The 20,205-nt window shown below is 39.5% G+C and overlaps 1 protein-coding gene across 1 annotated transcript in view; it reads right to left on the bottom strand.

Moving 5' to 3' along the window:
* Positions 1-17,580: 17,580 nt before the first annotated feature.
* LOC148016362 (uncharacterized) overlaps positions 17,581-20,205 on the bottom strand; it is a 2,900-nt gene continuing 275 nt past the window's right edge. The window contains exon 2 of the mRNA XM_087664557.1: positions 17,581-19,347. Within this exon, the coding sequence (XP_087520683.1) occupies positions 17,974-19,257 (1,284 nt within the window). The 5' untranslated portion in view covers positions 19,258-19,347 and the 3' untranslated portion in view covers positions 17,581-17,973. The remainder of the gene's footprint in view (positions 19,348-20,205) is intronic.

Consider the following 20,205-nt stretch of genomic DNA (forward strand, 5'->3'; position numbering starts at 1 on the left):
CATAACCCTTTTATATTCAATCTGTAAATAACCCCTTTATATTACACCCTTCTATATGTAAAAAATGTATAAAATGGTATTTTAAAAATACATTATTTTGAACCCATGTGATGCACACATATATTCATGAGTAATTTACCCGAGAGTCTAGCCATCGGATACACATGGCCAAATCATCCCCCATGGCCATGGCCATGTTGGATGCGACTTCAAGGATAGATTGTCGTGGTGGCAGTGGCTTAAGGTGTTCTAATGGGTTGGGTTTGGTTGGGCAGGACCATTTGATTGGTGGTCCTTTCCTTGAAAGATTCGTAATGGTTGTAGCAAGCTCAAATTGTGAGGGTTGCAACTCCATTGATTTATAGGTGTTGTTAGGGGCCTTGGTGATTATCTTAGAGCTTTTAGGTAGGACTACGTTTGGTTAAGCTTGGACTCCAAGATGCACCGTAGGTTAGTAGACCATTCAAGTGCTCAAGGATTGAGCACCTTTTGCTTCAATTACTCTCCTCCCTCATTTCAATTGAGGTTGTGGGAGCTTAGTCTATGGGATCTGAGATCGGGGATCCAAGTTAGTATTTGACAATTTGGGCAACTATAGCTAGGTGTTACTCTCATAGTATCCTTGAGCTCACAACAAGGCCTTCGGGACCTAGCATTGCTTAATCACATGTGCACTATGGGAGTTACAAGTCCACCGTTTAGGCCTAAGGTAAGAGGCATGGAAATTACCCACACTTTGTGGTTGACATTTGTGAAACTGTGGTTTATGCATGGGAATCCACTTGCGTTCCTGGTTCATGCTTCTTTGATGTGACAAATTAGACACAAGGTTCCTACACTCGGATGCGGTCTCATTTGTCAAGAGAGCCAAATTATATGACTAATTTAAATCATGCACCTTGGTCCATTGTCACTCCCTGCTTTCCATAAGATCCTCAAGGGGCTTCCAGTTGTTTGGTGGCTAGGTTGCAGGCCAGCTTTCTTAACAAGTGCTTGAAGATTCCGTGAAGTTTAAGATTATTTGCTGGGACATGATGGATGATTGATGCTAATTTTCTTAAGGGACTTTCGACCATCATGCACACAGGTATTGTGGGCAGTTTAGACGTGTTGGCACTCTTAGAGTTACAAGTAGTGTCCACAACTCACATGTTCTTGTCCTCTTCCTCCAAGAATGGGAGGTCAATGGTTGCCAACACGTGCATCCAATCTTGCTCATCCTCAAGGCAAGGAATGTACTTTGTTAGAGCCCCATAATTGCTTCTCTCTTTTGAATCCCCCTTCAGCAAGTTAGAGATAGCCTCTAAATCCATGAATGTGTTCTTCCAAGTATCCATTTCTACTCAGACTACTTTAGATCTATTTCCTAAGAATATTAGACCATTACCCCATTCCTCTATTACCCTCATATTTCTCATCCATGGCCTCCCTAGCAAGATATCATAATCCACTCCCTTCATGACAATGAAGTTTACAGAGAATTGGATTCCTACTATCTTTAGCGGCCAATCCTTTAGGAATCCAATGGGTCTAACCTTCATTTTGTTTGCTAGGGTGACATTGAACCTGCAGTTTCCACTGGTGGGTTTTCCCACGTTTGCAAGACTGCATGACTAAGCTTGCTAACTCTTGCTCCTGTGTCCACTATCCCCTTTTGTGTAGTGTCTCCTAAGGCAATGATATGTAAGACTGCGTGTATCTCATCAGTACCCTCCCAAAAGGTGTTTACTTGTGGGGCCCTAGACATGGGATTCAATGTTAGGCTTTGGGTATGTGTGCCACGGCCTCATGGTCTGGAAGGTTTTGTGCCTTATGGTCATCACTGTGTTCTACCCATCGCTTTGTCAACTCTTGCCAAAGTGCGAGGTTTGCCTAAGCAGTTCTCCCAATGACATTATCACATGAGTTGTTGTGAGTGTTGCTAACAAGCAACTATCCCTCTTTCCCTTCTCAATTTCATGGATCCCTTACCAATGTTCTTGAACTATTTGTGTGTTCCTGGTCCTCTCACTCCACCCATGCAATTGCTCATTGGGTTGGCATTATCTCTCCTGCCCTCATGTATGGAGGTGAGGCTGGTGGGCTCATGGTTGAGAATTCCTCAATCTCCTCCTCAACTATATGCTTGGTATCTTGAAGGTGTGCTTGGGCTTCCCTTATCCATTCCTTGATCTTATCTACAACTTTTAGCTTGCTGGTTGGGGTTAAGGTACTCTCCAACCTTAGCACTCCCCTTCTCTTGCATCTTAAGAGCAGATATTTTTGCTTCGGCATTCCCAACTCACTTACCTTTGGTTAATGTGGTCTGACTCTCACTTTTGAGTGTTATTTTTGCCTCGAATCTTTTCTCCCACCGTCGTTGATTCTTCTTCCCTATAGAGGATGCATCGAAGTTGCTAGACACCCTAGTAGTGAGATACTAGCCTGCTTTGTTTGAGCTCATGTCATGACTTTCAAGGGTATAGGTGTGGCATCGATGACACGCATCTGAACACAAAAGAGCTTGAGTGGCACAAACGGTGCTGAGGTAGTGGAGGGCTTCTGCTTAGGGCAATCAATGAATAGATATGTGACTCCACATTCGAGGCATCTCAAATCAGCTTTCCCTCTATTTTCTTACTCCTTTTCAGGGTTGCAAGACCAGGCATGCCTTGGATGCCCACATGTCCATGCCATAGGTCTAACATGCTAAGAGTCCCTAGTTCCGAGTTTCTCCTAATCCTCTTCCTCTTCCTCTACCTAAGGCCATGATTGGTATTGGTCTATAGTCCATCAATATTAGATTTTCTTCTTTGTCGTAAGAAACATAAGGATTCAAATAAGAATCTTCCTTTAGGGGTTCTCCCACCAAGTGCATTGGAGCTTCGCCAATGGATGGGTAATGTTGGGTACAGGAGGTCTAGGGATCCCTGTAGGGTTAATATCTGTCCTTGGTAGAATTAGCTTTGAGTCATTAGGCGCGCGGGGAGTGCGAAGGGGGCTCCCCTTCCCAAATAGGCTTGTCTACCCCCTGGATAGTAAAGTTGTGTGTAAGGTTACTAGTAAGGCAACTGTCTTGTCAATCGACAGTGCATGGCATCGTGCCCGAATCTTCCACAATTGGTGCAAGGTCTTGTTTTGGGGTCGAGGCATTTAGATGGTGGGTGATTTCCTCCATAGTGTACACACTGCACACATGGATTCCCATAGGTCTTTGCATTGACTCTTGCAGTCTAGCCACCTCCACTTTCAGATCTCTTGGGTTTGGTCAATATTCTTCCCTTTCTCCCATTCACCGGCGATTGCTCTTTCACTAGTTTCTGCCACTCCCTCAATGTTCCTAATTGCATTGCTACCCTACTATGGTGTCCGAGAGCTTCTCTTCCTAAGCAAGTCCTCTACTTGGATAGCTTCCTCAAAGACTCTTGCAAGCACATCTCTCTACATGTTTGAGTTGCTTGCCATGGCCTTATATAGCTCTTCGTTGTGGATCATGCTAATGAACATAGTTGAGATCACTCTTTCATTAGGTCACTCAGTATTGCAGCAGGTATCCTCCTATAGAGGCATCTCACATGGTTAACGTAGTCTCGTATGTCCTCCCTATCCTTCTAGCTCACCTTCGTTAGTTTAATGATAAGGCTATCAAACTATCCTACATCTGAGAATCTCTTGATGAAGAGATCTTTTAGCTGGATGAAGTCATTGCACTCAACGTTATCTAGGTTGGTGAACCAAGTCCATCCCTTGTCTTCTAGGCATAACTGGAATGCTTATGCTTGTTGAGTAGGGTCTGTGAGATTATTCACCTCGCACACTTGCTCAAATTTCTTGACAAAGCTGTAGGGGTCACTCCCTACCTAGTATTTATGAAGCTACTTTGCCACTATGGGTATTTTCATTTGGCTTCTAGCATTTGGGGTGACTCCCAACCCACTAGCAATGATGCTATCAGGGCTGCCCTACTTTGCTCAGCACTAGTAGTGTCTAGCAATCTCTTTGTGAGTAGCTCTCTTAGTGTAAGATCAGCTTCTAGAATTCTCTTCCTATCACCACCACTGCCTCCCATTCTATTCCTCCCCAATATGGCCAGGATCCTATGAATCTCGTTGAGTTCCCTCCCATGATGCAGCCTCTGAGCCTTTTTCTCCTAACTATCTTTTTCCATGTGTTGTAATGCCATCCATGCCAATCTCCTCTCTTCCTCAAGGTCAGCTACAATGTTTGCCAGTGAACCTTCCATGGTGTGCTATCCTTGTTTGTTGGCTGTATTGTGTGACAAGTCATCGGATGTCATTGGGGTGCTAAGCCGTATTGAGGTCAAGGTCTAGGTCTAGGTTGTTCTCATCTAGGTTGATACTTGCCATAGTGGTTTCCTCCTGACCCACTAAAGTGTCTATGAGGTCAACTAAGTTGGCCAGGGACGTATTCTTAATCTTGGCAAGTCTCCCCTTCACCTGGTGATGTGATGGTTTGGTCCTCTCCATGTCTTTGTTCTTGGTTTTCTAGTTTTCTTCTGATTCATGGGTTGCACTCCTATTAGTGGGTTCAATTCGCTTATTAATGTCTTGGTGTGTTCCTTCGTATTGCAAACAGCCCTTAGCTTATGTGTGCATGGTGCCTTTTTTTTGTGCACAGTGCAAAATCATGCTTTCAGCTTTCAAGTGCACTTCAAGGGTTAAAACAGTGTGAGGTGCGAATCCTAGATGAACAATGCAGCTCTCGCTCTCCCCTCATTCTAATTTTGGCCAAACATGGATCTAAGCACAATTACTAGCCGCTCTCAAGGGCTGATTAGGGTCTCTACTACGTCTCCCACTTGGTCAGGGTATAATCAAGGTCTGTGGGTCAATTTGGGGCACTAAGCGGGGGTGGACGCTCTCAAGGGCTGATTAGGGTCTCTATTGCATCTCCTAGCACTTGGTCACGGTGTAATCAAGGTCTATGGGTCAATTTGGGGCATTAAGCGGGGGCGAACAGCTAATGGGTTAGCTAACACTCATTTCTAGGTTGTTAGATCACTGTTTCTTCCGTTCCTCACGTCTGGAAGCCATTCAACTTGTCTGTAAGGCTTCTGGAGGTTCGTCGAGCTTGGGTCTAGATCCTATCAGAGTCTTAGGATGTCAATTTTTCCTAATTTCACGTTCGTCCCAAGTGATCCTAATTGTAAAGGTTTGAGTCCTAAACTCGGACATCTAAGGCAGAGCAGGCCAAATACAGATGGGCCAAATGCTCGAGTCCTATTGTCCAAATGACATGTGTGGGCCGAATCTGAGCATTCGTGTCTGAGTGTCTGAAGGGTGGTCGCCTAAGGCCTAAACTCAACTATTTGAGGCCGAGTGGTCATGTCTAAATGTGACCATCTGAGGCCGAGTTGTCCGAGTGGACATTAGTGACTTGGACGTCTGAGTCTACTTAAGACTCAGCCATCCAAAGCCTGCAGTCACCGTTCAGTGCAGCAACAAGTTATCGGATGATGAAAAATCCTTAAAAAACCTACTCACACCCTACCAACGATTGCAACCAGAGTGTTGACATTGATTAAAAATCATCAAACAACAATCAGAACATACTTGGAGGGCTCGAGAATGTGGGAATGCAAATCAATACACAAATATGTGCTCCTACCTTGTAGCTCCCTCTCTCAATTGAATGTACACAAATGAGCTCTCTCTTTGCCCTCTTGGCCTTTCAAACCCTAGTTATTCAGTCTTCCACTCCCCCTTCTTCTCTCTTATGCATTGAAGCTCTCTTTTCCTTGTTTTTCCCCTTTTTTGGGCTTGCTATTACAACAGACACCTTGCTATGTATTTCTCTATTTTCTCTGAATTGTTTCTTACCTAAATGCATTCAAATCGCAAGTAACAAGTCTTACTACTCCAATCTACTTCCCTAAATCCAAAAAACCAAAAAAACTTACTTGCAAAGGAGATCGAATACCTCTTCAACTCCCTCACTTCCTACCCATCTCAAGCACTGGTTCTAAGAAAGCCCTACTTCAATGCTTGATTCAGAGCATGCAAGCACTCAAAGCTTGAATCCGTTGTCCAGACAATGGAACCAAAATGTGGGAGCCTTTGCTCAATCCTATGAGTATAGTGAGCTTACCTTGATGCCTGATTGAGTAGCCTCCTCCCTTAAGCACTCCGATAGCTCCACGATCTGATATGTGAGCTCAAGCAAGCTCAATCCTCTAACTCCAAGATCCATCCTCCATAGCTGTGTGCACGAGACAAGAGAAGATAAGAGAAGAGGAGAAGAGAAAAGAAGATGGAGAGCTTCTTCACCATGGTCCCTCACCCTCACTCACTCACTCCCTCACACTCTCACACTCGCTCTCTTAAACATAAGCACAAACACAAGCAGGGAGAAGAGAACAAGAGAACAAGAGAGCCACTTTATCCACACACCAAGAATGAGCTTCTACATTCACTTTTAGACTTTTATGCATGCCCTCATCCCTTTGGGTACCCATCCCCTTTTTTAATTGACCGGCCGTCTTAGCCAAAGTCTTTTTTCCTCATGTCTTCCTTCTTTTCATGATTCTTTTGCTCTTGCACTTCTACATTTGGAATTTGCACACGACGGAGCCTGGCACTCTTTTACAAAATGAATTACATGAATTTTACAAAAATAATAGTATCATCATGTAGTTTTGACATAGTACATAAGTACTACTAAATAGTACCAACATATTCTTCATAGAGTATACTAACTACTAAGAAGGACTAACACACAACACTAATACAAGGCTAAGGAAGCATTTAAAAATCATTAATATGAGGGTTGGCAACAAGTATGCATAATCTCACCTTACAATGAAGTAACATGATCGTGCTTTAAATTGAGATGTGGCTCCATCTAAGCAAACCCAATGCCTTGTAAACCTTAGTCCTTGAAACACAAGACATTGATAATAAAGCATAAAATCAAAGTTGAATGAATAGTATATCATGTTGTTTGTCATCTCGAATATAAATGATAGATTGCTTCTTTATGTTACCACCCTCCTTCCAATAGCAGATTTGTACCAATATTGTACACATGTCACTATACCAATGCATGACCTAGATTTCATTCTGCATCTTGAAGGTATAATTCTCTACAAAGTCAATAACAAAAATCACCACATCATTAGCTAAATTCCTTCTACCAAAGACTTTGAAAGTAATGGGGGATGGAACACATTCAAATGTTGTAAAAACACTAGGATAATGTCTTTCGTAGGCATCTCTTTGTAGACTGGTTTTATACATTTTCTCACTTGAACTCTTTGTATGTCTTCTATGGCATACTCAAAAGTCTTCAAATTTACCAATTCTTTATTTGTTGCATTAAGATCACGAGGATAAATTAATGATTTGGATAGTTCTATATGCTTGTAGGAAGCTTGTGAAGCTTCTACCACTCAGCTCTAATGGTTCCTTTGGGTGTACCTACCAATTGTCCATAATTCTAACACCAAAGAAAAGATGGCTACATAGGCATGGAACTTTCCCTCTACATTTGGTCTACAAATGATCCATAAGCAACAGCATGCATCTCTACATAATAATTTTGTATCTATCCTCATGGATGTCACTATAAGCCATATTCAATCAACTCTTGTTTGGTGAATACAACAACATCTCTTTCTCTCCTTAAATTTTCTAGCAAAAGAAGGATTTAGGCTCTAAAAAGCATGATATTCGATGCCAATGGAGGCATATCACTCTTTGAAGTTCATGAAGAATTCTATCCATATCACTAATCTAACAAGAAATAACAAATCAAGAATTACTATGAACAAACTTGGATAATATCGACAATCGTTTTAGTTGTTATAGTAGTGCTAATAGCACGATCGATAAGAATCATATTAATAATCTCAATAATTTATAGAAAGAGACTAAAGAGGATGGTAGAACCACGCTAGAGGGTAGATTTGTCAATCTAGTAATGTGTACTCTCAGAAGAACTTTGTGCTTCTTGATCCTAGTTATAAAATAGTTTCTAGGAAGATATTATGAGAATATTCAAAGATAAATTTTGAGATATTCAATAAAGAGGTTTAGATGCTCACAAACTATATGTAAGTTATACCATGTTGAAGATAACAACATTTGATGTAGAGATATCTTGGTAAGCTCTTGACAATAGTAGGGATGAAATCGTTTTTCAACTTATTCGCTACCAAATATCCTTCTTGTTGCACCCTTGTGTTTCTTGTCCTAAATTGAATGATAGAGTGAACAACTTCTTCACTTAGACAATCAATTCAACATATGTGACCTTCTCCTACCCATTTCAAACTTGTAATTTTGGTTATCATAAAATCCTATCAAGAATTTTTTATCATCCTTCTCTATCAAAATTGTTAATGATGCAAAGGGGAGAGAGAGAGAGAGAGAGAGAGAGAGAGAGAGAGAGAGAGAGAGAGAGAGAGAGAGAGAGAGAGAGAGAGAGAGAGAGAGAGAGAGAGAGAGAGAGAGCAGGGGGAGAGAGAGCAAGGGGAGAGAAAAAGGGAGAGGGGGAGAGAGAGGGAGGGAGGAAGGTTGGTAGGCTTAGGACCAATAGAGCATACATATGATAGTAATAGTAGAGCAGGAATGTGTTGGGAGGAAGGTGGCACAAACTACCATGCACATACAAAACTCATGTAGTTTTCGAGACTTCTATTTTTTTTTTAGGTGTAAATTTCTTTTTGCCACCATTTTTAGTACTATAAGTGTGTTTTTAGTGCCCTTAATTTTTTTTCCCAAAAGCATTGCTAAATGGGCACTATCATGCTTTCACCCCATAATTTAGTCTACTTCATTAATAGACAATTGCATAATGGTCATGTTATAATATGTTATCTTTCAAAAGTTTGCTAGTCTTTTCTTTTCTATACTAGGATCCATGATTGAATGAGTTCACACTTGTCTCCATAAATCATAAGCTTTTGTATCTCATTTGTGTACACTACAATAAAAATTTGACATTATATCATAGCATATTTACAAAACACAATTAATTTGCAAAATATAATTTTTTGAACAATATTCACATATAATAAGGGATATATCGAGAAGTTTGGAAAATTTTAAGGGCATTTTGACCAGATGGGAGGGATATATTGGGAATTGATAAAAATTAAATTTTGATGTGTATTTTAGAAATTTTGTAAAAAAGTCGACGATATTTTATTAAATTTACCTTTTACTTTATTATCCTAAAGGGCATTGCTATAGTTAGTAGTGGTTAGGGAGATATAGCTTGTTCTTGAGGGAAAATTTACCCCTAATTAACTAGTGCTTTGTAAGTTTTTCACTATTTTTTTGTTTTAATGTATAGGAGTTTAATTCTTTCGCTTTAACCATCAAAACTAGTATAAGAGAAATAGAAAATTGAGTACTACTGGGAAATGTTCCAATGAACTATTCACACTCTTCTTTAGCATCAAAGTAGCATGCATGTCTAAGGGTAACCAAAGAGGTGGAGAATAAACCTTTGATTGAACGATAGTCTACTCTTTTTGTGCAACATCTTATCTATAAATGTTCCAATGAACTATTTACACTCTTCTTTAGCATCAAAGTAGCATGCATGTCTAAGGGTAACCAAAGAGGTGGAGAATAAACCTTTGATTGAACGATAGTCTACTCTTTTTGTGCAACATCTTATCTATACATATTACCAATTCTCACTTTTGGAACCTATTTTCTCATTAAAATAATTGAAGATATAGTTGAATGACAAATCAAAAAATTAAATGAGAATTTTCTCACAACTACAAGGAAGGGAGGAAACGACTACTCTTCTAGCTATGTGATGGGCCTTGTGTCACTCTTGAAGATGGGGATTTCCATGAAAAAGGGGGACATGCATAGAATCAAGCTTTTATAAAAAGGGGAACATGTACATCAATTAGATATATATATATATATATATATATATATTACTACTAACATCATTTTTTTGGGCTATCTTATAATAACCGATGATCTAAGACTCCTTCTCTACAAATTAGGGTAGGTAAAGCAAGTGAAAAGGAAGTGCTTGATACCATTAATGTGATTTTTGAGGCACCAAACAAGTGATCGATGGTCACAACCAAAGAACAAGGAATTTGATCAAGTAATTGATGATAAGACACATGCCCAAGACACATGCCCAACTACATTGATCATTGACAGATTGATATTATATGCCTTTCTTTTTGTCTCTCTCAAGGTGAATTTGTAAAGAATTAAACAACTTACTCTTTCCACCATCATATGCCATATCCTTATTCTCATTAAAATTATCACTCTCAAGGGGGATTTGTATCATGTACTATGGTAGTTATGTGTCAATACACTTGGGACCAATGTTTTTCTTTTAAGAGAATTTCATTTTTTTGGTAAAAAATAAGGGTTTGCGAATAGATTTTACTAAAAGTAGGGTAAAATTTTTAATGCCCAAAATCAAAAGGATAGTCTAAGGTTTGACATTTTGGCCAAATTTTGGGTTTTATCATGTAAATTTTCATTTTATAGTAGAGAAGTATGTACATCTATAGAACATTGTAGAGAAAGATGTTAAAGCAAGGTGACATTTACCTCTCAAGTTCAAGACTTTAGCACCAAACTATGATAATTTTTTCAAGAAAGGGAGTATTTTTTTTTAAACACGAACTTCTTGAGATTTTTCCTTGAGTTAGTACAAACTTCACTCTAGTCCATAGTAGGACTGTGTACTTATCTTTCGTGTCTCCTTTGTTTTCATAATCTTGAATAGTAGAGATGTGAGGTTAATATTGTTCCTTCATTGCTTCTCTATGAATGCTTACATTCTTGCTTTGCCCTCTAGCCATTGTTTGCCACAATTTTACTCATTTGTTGGCATATATATAATTGTTGTAATACTAAAAAACTTACATGATTAAATTGTATTGATGGTTTAGTGCAACAATGTCACATATCAATAACTATACGAAAGGCCATACATCAACAACTATGATAAGGAAACATATTTATAGAGCCAACCATCCATTGACAAAAATGACATTAGTATCCATAAAAGGAGGGTGTGGACATCACATCTTTAGAGTTTGTAAGTAAAAATAAATAGTCTTATCCATCATCTAAAAACATGCAACTTGTAGTCATAACATGAGGAGAGTTGCATTGTGAAAATTTGTGGTAGTGACCATGCCATATATGTACTTTCAAAAGGACAACACATTCTAATAACTTCCATTTTTTTTTTGTAATGCATGCCATTTTTTGGAGGATTCGATCCATGGACTAGAGAAATGCACACACCCACCTGAACCAACCAAGCTTACAATACAAATTGGGCCCTTTAAGAGGTTAAGCTAGCAAATATATAAAAAATATAATTTCACATTTGTGACATGTAACACAGTATGCTCAACAATTATAATATTTGTTTGTTTTCAAGACTTAATATTTCAAGAAATGGAGAGAACAAATACTTTAGCTAAATATGACAATTTACTATCATGAAAATGTAAAAGTAATGGTGACAAGATTTAAGGTTGAAGATGGGCACCCCCCTTGATGGAATTTATTTTTTCTCAACTCAAGTTCTTTAGGGAAGAGCTCAGTTGCAATCAACCAAAGAGTGAGGAGAAGTAGTTCGCACTCCATAAGATCGTAAAAAGATGTACATACACACATGCATTACTTATTATGCAATAAAGATAAGAGATTTCTTTACAAGATGTAAGTAGAAAGAGAAAAATTTAGCATTTCTCCATTTTTTATTAGCAATACATTGATATGGCTAGATTCTTGTTCTTGAAATGGAAGAAGAACTCAAGCAAGAAGGGCTGTGATGAATTTATAGGTTTATTATCCTATAAAACAACAATGAAAGAAGAGGAACTATGGAGGTATTTGATGGTGGAGGGGAGGATGATGGTTTAGATGGATGGGGCAGATCTTTAGCTACTATACAAGAGTTTACAACCAAGAAAATTGATGTAGAATGAGGAAATTTTAGCTATTTTTATAGAGAAAAGGGAGAGCTAGTGTAAAAAGAAAAAGTGGAGTAGCACAAAACAAGTGTCTAGCCACATACCATGAAGTTTGATCAGTTGTAGGACACTTGGAAGCTTGTGTGATGAGGGCCTTAACACTTGTCTCTTCTCTATGCTCTTCCTTTTTGGGCTGAGTACTGTTAAGAATAGAGACAACCAAATTTACTAGGCATTTTTAAAAGAGGAAACTTACTATTTTTAGAATAATATCCCTATTTTTTAGGACTAACATTGTTAGACCAATTGAGACTCCTAAAATTTAGCGATCTCCCAATATGAAAGCTCTTTATGAGTGCATTACAAAAACAATGGTGAAATCTTCATATAAGTTTTCTACACAAATATATGTGTATTTTATTCTTTCAACCTACGCATGCGCATTATACAAACATTTCATAAGCATGCCATATTGTTGATTGTAACTATTTGTTCTAGTTGATCTAGCCCACACTTCAAGGTATTAATCCTTTTTGCGTGAGCCTAGCCCTGATATGCTTGAGTTTCGGATATAGGCACCCAATTGGGTCATATATGTGGAAGTGTGTACTATCTTTTCTTTAACCCATTCCATGGGTCCACCATAACCTGTGACCACTTATCAGTGTGACAAGCTCTAATGCACTTTTTTTAATATCTATTAAGTGCACATGAAATAAATTTATTAAATAGTTAAATATATAAAATAATAAAAAGAATACATATTTTTTTAATAGTGTTATGACACTATAATCGATAAAGACACAATTTCCTATTTTGGTACTCAATATTTAGACTATCCCTCAGTATCAATGTAACATGTTTTCTTAGCCATATTTGCTACTATATTTAACTAAGTTTTCATCCTTTGGTACCTACAATTGTCAATTTTCACACTTGTATAAATCTCAAAATATGCATCAAATTTCATAAACTACTAAAATATCATTGTATTGGTCAAAAAGTTTTCTAGTCTCTTCTTTTCTATATAGAGAATCCACCTAAACAATAATCACCATTGAATGAGCTCATGCTTGTCTCCATAAATCATAAGCTTTTGTATCTCATCTATCTATAGTAGGATGATCAAGTGACTATTTTTATAGTATATTTATGAAACAAAATTACCTGATAAAATATGATATATAAAGCAATGGTCAAACAACTTTTAGAAATATATCGAGACTTTTGGCGAATTTTGAGAAGTAATTTGAACAAATTGGGAAGATATATTAAGAGTTGTGATGACAAATGAGGGTTATTTTGGTGAGTTTCAAATTTGAGGTGTTAGGGAATCTAGCTTGTTCTTGAGGGGGAAATTACACATAGCTAACTAGCACTTTGTAATTTTTTTCTTTTTCTTTTATTTTTGGGGGTTCAATTCTTTTCCTTATTAGCCATCAAAACTAGTAGGGCAATGTTCAAATGCACCATGTACACTCTTGTTTAACATCATCATCCATGTCACATTGTCCCTGCTTGTAACTGAAGAAGGTAAAAATAATCATTTGGTTGAATCACAATGTCTGCTATTGTCCTTAAAACATTTTGTTTACCCTTTTACAATTTCTCAATTTTCGAGTCTATTTTCTCAATAACGTCATTAAGATTAAGTTTTTTCTTTAAAAGGAAAGATAAACATATATTATCATAGTAAAAAATCAATGGTTACAGTCTTGTAAAGTAAATGCACCAAGGCAAAAGCCTAGCAACTAGACTTGTTGAGCTTCTTACGAAATAATTTGAAAATCTAATGCATGTTCTCTAGTTTTTTCATCATAACTATTAGCTGATCCTTAAGGTCAGAAGATTCTATTCATTGAGATGGTTCTCAGCTTAGTATCAGATACAGTTTGGTTTCTATATTCCAAATATGTTGCACCAAATTGCTCTCAGGACATTAAGCAACTTCATATAGAGTCATCCATCCTTTCATAGACTCCAAAAAGTGTGATCTTTATTGAGATAGAGTTGTTGAGATTAGCAAGCTTAAGCTAGCCTTTGACTTTGATATAGGTAGGCTTAACGTGAGGACATTCCCAGAAGAGATGCATCCCAAACTTTTCCACCAAACACAAAACGGTGAGACCTTAAGTATCTTTGGTCATCCGGGCCCTAGTAGGGGGCTTAATGAGCACAAGTCTCCATTGGACATGCATTGAACTTGCAAGATTGTGTGGCCTTCCATACTTTCCTAATTTGCTACTTCCAAGTGGCTATTCGTGACACAGGAGAGGGAATCTATTGCGCCAAACATCTACATAGCAACTTGAGGGGAGGGGCCATATTCATCTCTTGGCTTGCATTGCTAGAGCTTTAACAACCCAAAGGCATAGTTTGGTACTTCCTATATAGAGACTCCAGCCATCTATCTTGTTCGAGGTGTGGATCGTAGTCTTCTTTTTCTTCCCTAGACCAAAGAGTTTGTGTTATTAAGAGGATATTGAAGAACACAGAGGTGGAACCCTCCCCAAGGAGCTGCCCCCACTCACCCTTTGGTTGGATCCTTGGCAGCCCTAACTCCGTCTTCCTCTTGCTTGCTCATGAATTGTTCCACACAGCGAAGGAGGTGTTGAGAGATCTGGTCCTCGGCCTTGTAATTCAGAGCCGCAATCAGGATGATGCATCAGGATTGTGGGTCCCTGCCCTGCTCCTTCCTTTTGGTAGGAGTGGCTGACATCCCATGTTGCTTGGCAGCTTCAGTAATAGCTTGCAAATAGGTGTGGCCATCTTATAGTCAAGGGGAGGATGATCTGTCTGCAGCTTTCCATTCAAGCTTCGTCGTATTGCAGTCTTTCATACCAAGCAATTCAATCGTGGGTTTACGACTGTCGCATCACAAACAGTGAAAATGAAAAGGCACTAACACCATTCTTTCTGCCTACCACATGACTTATCATAGTTATTATTGTAATGGCCATTAGGAAAAGAGGTTCCATCTCTACTTGAGAGTCAGAACAAAGCTTTTTAAGTCTTGACTACTCTTGACAAGATGCACAAAGTTAACCATCAGCAAATGAGCTTTTGTCTAGAAGAAGACTCGTAAATTCCCACTATAATTCCCACATTGTGACAACATCATGAGCTTTTTGCGAGGGAGGGACTTCATACCTAGATAGGTGTGGTTGGGGCTAGGGGGCTATTATCACACCTAGCTAAGTATGTAGTGCCTGCTAGGAAGAAGCTCATGATGTTGAACACTATAGGGAAAAACAATGTCGAACACTATAGGGAAAGCTATGCAATGCCTATCGAGCAAAAGCTCAATATATCAAACACTATTGAGGAAAATGAGGGAAAAGAGCATCTTTTCTAAGATGGGTAAATGCAAGAAAAAAGTTTGTGATATTGTTGCTTGAGATGTAGAATAAAGTAATGTGTATAGCTCAGATTGATCTTAGTCGTACTACAGCACCACGGGAGAGAGAGAGAGAGAGAGACATCTATGTGCATGCACACATGCACGTTAGGGAGGAAGGTGGCAACATTTCAATTTTTGCACATAAATAGATTTGTGCCTTTGGGGATGCGGGATGTAGGGATCAAACTCACATACCCGTCAAACTCAACCCACACATGATCCATTGCACCAAGACCTCGTTGGCAACGACATTTCAATTATGAAAAGTCAAGTTTTTAAGCATTTTTTGAAGCACTTGACATATCTGGATGGTCTTTTCAATGTAGATAGGTATGGTGGCACTTGTTATGGCAAGCTAACATGTCAATTGCTTACAACAAGGTCTACAATGTTGAAAGAGCTTGCTATGCAAAGTGAAGGTGGAGAGTTCGCGTGAGTTGGGAAACCATGAGATTACAATTTTAGCCATCATCCCTAGTTGACTAATTCCTTAGCCTCGCCAAATCTAATATGTTCTACATTAAGCTTTCCATAACATTACCTTTTAAAGCAATAAATTTTAACATCTTTTGGCTAGATAAAAAGCTAATTGCCAAGAGGGGCTAGGAGTGCTTAGGCCTCCAAGGTTTCATTTTGGGCTAACCATATAAAAATTTAGAATTTATTGATTTGTGTGATTTCATAATAGACCATGTGTCTCATACATTCCGAGATGCACAAGATGACCAAAGAAATCTAAAGACCAAAGTTCATAAAAATGTGTCTTAAAAGTGCAAAAACATGAGAAGAAGAGGGAAAGAGAGGAGGAAAGAGTTCTACACCCAAAGTCTCCCACATGTAGATGCATGTAAACTTTTTACCTTGAACATATATAGACCCACACAAGCATGAGCATACATGCAATCATGCACATGCATGTGCACACACTATGTGCATGCATTTGCATATGTACAAACCTTGCTTTATATATTGACACATACATAAGATTTATTTGGATTGATAGACCATTGAACATAATTTCATGCGTGCACAGCATTTGAGCTTCAATGCCTACATCTTCTATGCTACCGAACCCATAGAAACTTTAGTTAAAGAAAAACAAAAAGAACCATAGCTTGATATTGGGTGTATGACAGGTATTTAGGCCGGTTACACACCGAGCAAAAGCCCCTGCCCACCCTCAAAACAGTGTATGCATTGGCTTACACGCTGAGCGCACATAAATATTACAAAAAGGCGTGGTTAGCCCACTAGTAAGGGCTCAAGACTATGGTCTCATACATAGATCACAAGTTTAAGACTTATTAAATCCTTTTTAATAAAGTGAAAAGAGGATTGTCCTCTTCTGACTTGGGCACGCATTCGAACGCTCAAGCAAGGGACAACCCCCGCCCAGATCTATCCATCACGCATGAGATGCGGAATCAATTGTTTGCCGACATGTCACCTCAATGCTCTTGCATTTTGCACCCCAAACTGTTTGTTTGCGCCTATGTGTAATCAGCCTTAGTACCATATTTCTAACAAGCTTAGCAACCTTATCAAAAACATGCTAAGAACAATACATTCCCTCTCCCTCCCTCCCTCAATGCAAAGACTATTCCATCCATCCTTAACCATTGGAAGGTTTAGGCTACAACAATAAATATACACAGCCATCAAAATGTTTAGGCTACAAAATAAAATATACACAACCATCGGAAGGTTTACTCCACAAAAATAAAATACAATGAAAATAAAATTTAGTGTATGTATGGAACATGTGCACCTAATAACACTCTTGCCACTAGAAATGCACTTCATTTCTTCACGCACATGACACAGCCTAGGTATATAGCATCTAGTTTCCTCTCTTTTTGACAACACTTCCCAAGGTGCAGCCCAAAAGGAACCTTCATATGCATGATGCCCTGTGAATGTAGCACCCATTCCCAAGGTGCAGCAAAAGGAACAAGTTGCAGAGCAAGTAGACTACTTGAAGCATTAACTTCATCAATGCATTGAGCTCATTTGAAGGGTCAATGCTATCATCACACACTACCAAAAGTTTCACATCCACTTGGTGTATTATCTTCATCAATGTATTTAGGTAACACGAAGCACTAACCTGGGAAACTCAAAACTGATAGATATGTTTAGCTCATGCCTGCCGTCACGCCATGTGTGTCTTCCTTGCAAGAAACCAAATGAGCGGAGACTCTAGAAATAAGCTACAGTGAACTACATTAGTTCCATCACTTCAGAGTTTTGGGGACCATCATACACATTCTGAGACACTTGGCCACAAACGTTGCGAGCGTATGTTTTCCAATGTAATTGTTAGACAGAGTCTTGCTTTCACTTAAAGAATATAAGCCCTATTACAGATTTCAAGTACATGTAGACTTGAAGGCTTTCGAAACAAAACATATTGTAATATAACGTAAATCTATTCATCAAAAGCAAGACCTTCCACAGCTAGAAACAGAAATGGCCTTGAGATACAGCAAAACATACAGAGACTCTATGTACTAGAGGAAAACAGGATTCGGGCTTGTAAAGCTTGTATATCCGTGCAACACTTTACCCTTTCAAAACTAGCAGATCTTAAACCTGTTAATACCATTCGCATTCAAGATTTTAAGAGTAGAAATATCCTAGCACAAACTTGTCATGCCCCAGCCTCTGCTCTTTTGGTAGGTCTCTCTATAGGTCCTGCAGGAGATGGCCCTCTAAAACCCAGAGTAATTCTGTCATGTACACACAAATGAAATGGAGTAGGATCTATATTCCTTTCTCTAAAATTACAACAATGCTGGCAAACCCCTGAAGTTTGGAACGTGCCAGTTTCGTATGCAGCTCGGCCACGCACAACTCCTCTCATCTTCGAAAGAGCTTGGGATCTGAGGTGCATGTGGTCTGTGTGATGGGACTGTGAATTCAGATACTGAGCCTGTGCCTCTTGTAAAGTGAGTGCCGCATTGGTTCCTGATGCTAGCCCAGTGATGCCACTGGCTAATCTATGCTGCAGCATGCTGGGAGTTGAAGGGTGCATCCCAGACCGAGTTGCTGGTAGCTGTGAGAACAAAGGGGAAGGAGATGGAGTCCCAGAAAGATTCAAGATTCCTTTCCTGTGTAGCAAAATTGGAGACCTGGCAGGCACCACATCAGATTGTCTGTCGTGAAACTTGTCTGTACCCTGGGTAACCACATGCTGTGGGCGAAGAGGCTGAGTGGCCGGTTGCAGCGATAATCCTTGTGTAAAATGACTCTCTTCCTGGGGACACCCATTCGACACTGAGTTTACAGGCTTGTCCATCTGACTCTGGCTCCGCCAACCAGACTGACTGCTTGAGCCTGTATGGTCTCCTGTGAGCAGTATTATTTCACGGTCATTTTTACCATCAGGAACTTTAGTCCCATTGAATTTTTTATTTGCAAGATTCATCAACAAAGGGCTGGATTCAGGTGACCTCCGCATTTTGTCTGGACTTGATGATGATGAGTCAGGTTTAGATTCTTCCTGAATGGAACCACCAGACTTGGACTGCTCATCTGGAGATGATGTGCCACCCCTGGGGGAAACCGAACTATCATAATCTCCATACTCAGCTTCTGCATTTCGCCTTCTAGTTCCCTTCCTTTCCTTTTTGGACTTCTTCAAAGAAACCAGGAAATGACAATCCTTTTCCCACATTGGATTGTGCTGGTTGAGTATGATGTTGAAATTTGTGTTCTCATTTATAGGTAGCTTCTGGCGTTTGTCTGTATCCTTTGTTGTCCGTTTGCAGACAAAAACCGCTGACAACTGACTTGCAGGTAGCCCTACTTTCTGGCTGAGGAGAGCCTGAAATCGATTGAAGGTGAGCACAGAATGCACTCCCACTTGCCCCTTATCATGCTCACGTTCACCATCATGAAAGATAATGGGGTATGGTGTAGCAAAGCTTTCCATGGTGGCTGTAGAGATTACTGCGAATTCAAGAATATCAGGTTCTACGCCTCAGTCATTTGCCTTTCACGAGCTCGGCCTGGCTATGGCAGCCTGCATTTAAGACAAAATGACAAAGTAGATCAGATCTTATAGGACAGTATGGCCCGAAACAGGAAGTTTTAGACAAATTCTCACTATAGTTCCCACGTTGTGAAGTACAACAAAATTGTGAGCTTGTGCGAGCTGGTCCAGCAGCCCCCTCCCCCAACTGCACCTAGCTAGATATGTGACACCTCCTGAGCAGAAGCTCAGAATGTTGAACACTACGGGGGAAAAAAATTAGGCTGGCGACCCCCTTGCCTTAACCGCACCTAGCTAGGTGTACAATGCCTCCCAAACAGAAGGTCATGATGTTGCAGGGAAGACAAGGGAAAAGAGCCTCTTTTCCCACATGGGAAAATGTCTAAAACTTCTTGTGCAATGTATAAGCCACTTACAAAAGCTCTGTTAGAGAAGTAGAAAAATCAATGCTCCTGTGGAAAGACCCAAGCCGATTTCTTCAAGTACTTGGCAAGGGCAAAATCAGCATCCGTTTTGAGATCTGTTAACAACAGCTATGTACTCTGCTAGCAAAGAATCGTATCTTTCTATGTCACAAGATCTGTTGCTGCCTCAAGATTCGTGACTGCCTGTGCGCAATCATAAATCGAACGTATTTTTCTATGTCGCAAGATTTATTACAGTTGCCCGTGCGTGATCATGAGTCAAACGGGAAGAGCACCTACGCGCTGCACCCTAATTCTGGAAGGGAATATTTTTAGACAAATGCATTCTCTGAGATTTATTATCGAAACATGGCATCATCCAATCGTAACTTGAAACCTAAAATCTAATCAGGAAAAGAAACAAAGCCGTGTGCATGGAGGGGCAATCAATCGATGATCTGCGCAGAGAAGAAATGCACAAGAG

The sequence above is a fragment of the Lygodium microphyllum genome, chromosome 23 (genome assembly GCF_053477565.2).
Source record: "Lygodium microphyllum isolate KBCC chromosome 23, Lygodium_microphyllum_v1.1.10, whole genome shotgun sequence".
Taxonomy (NCBI): domain Eukaryota; kingdom Viridiplantae; phylum Streptophyta; class Polypodiopsida; order Schizaeales; family Lygodiaceae; genus Lygodium; species Lygodium microphyllum.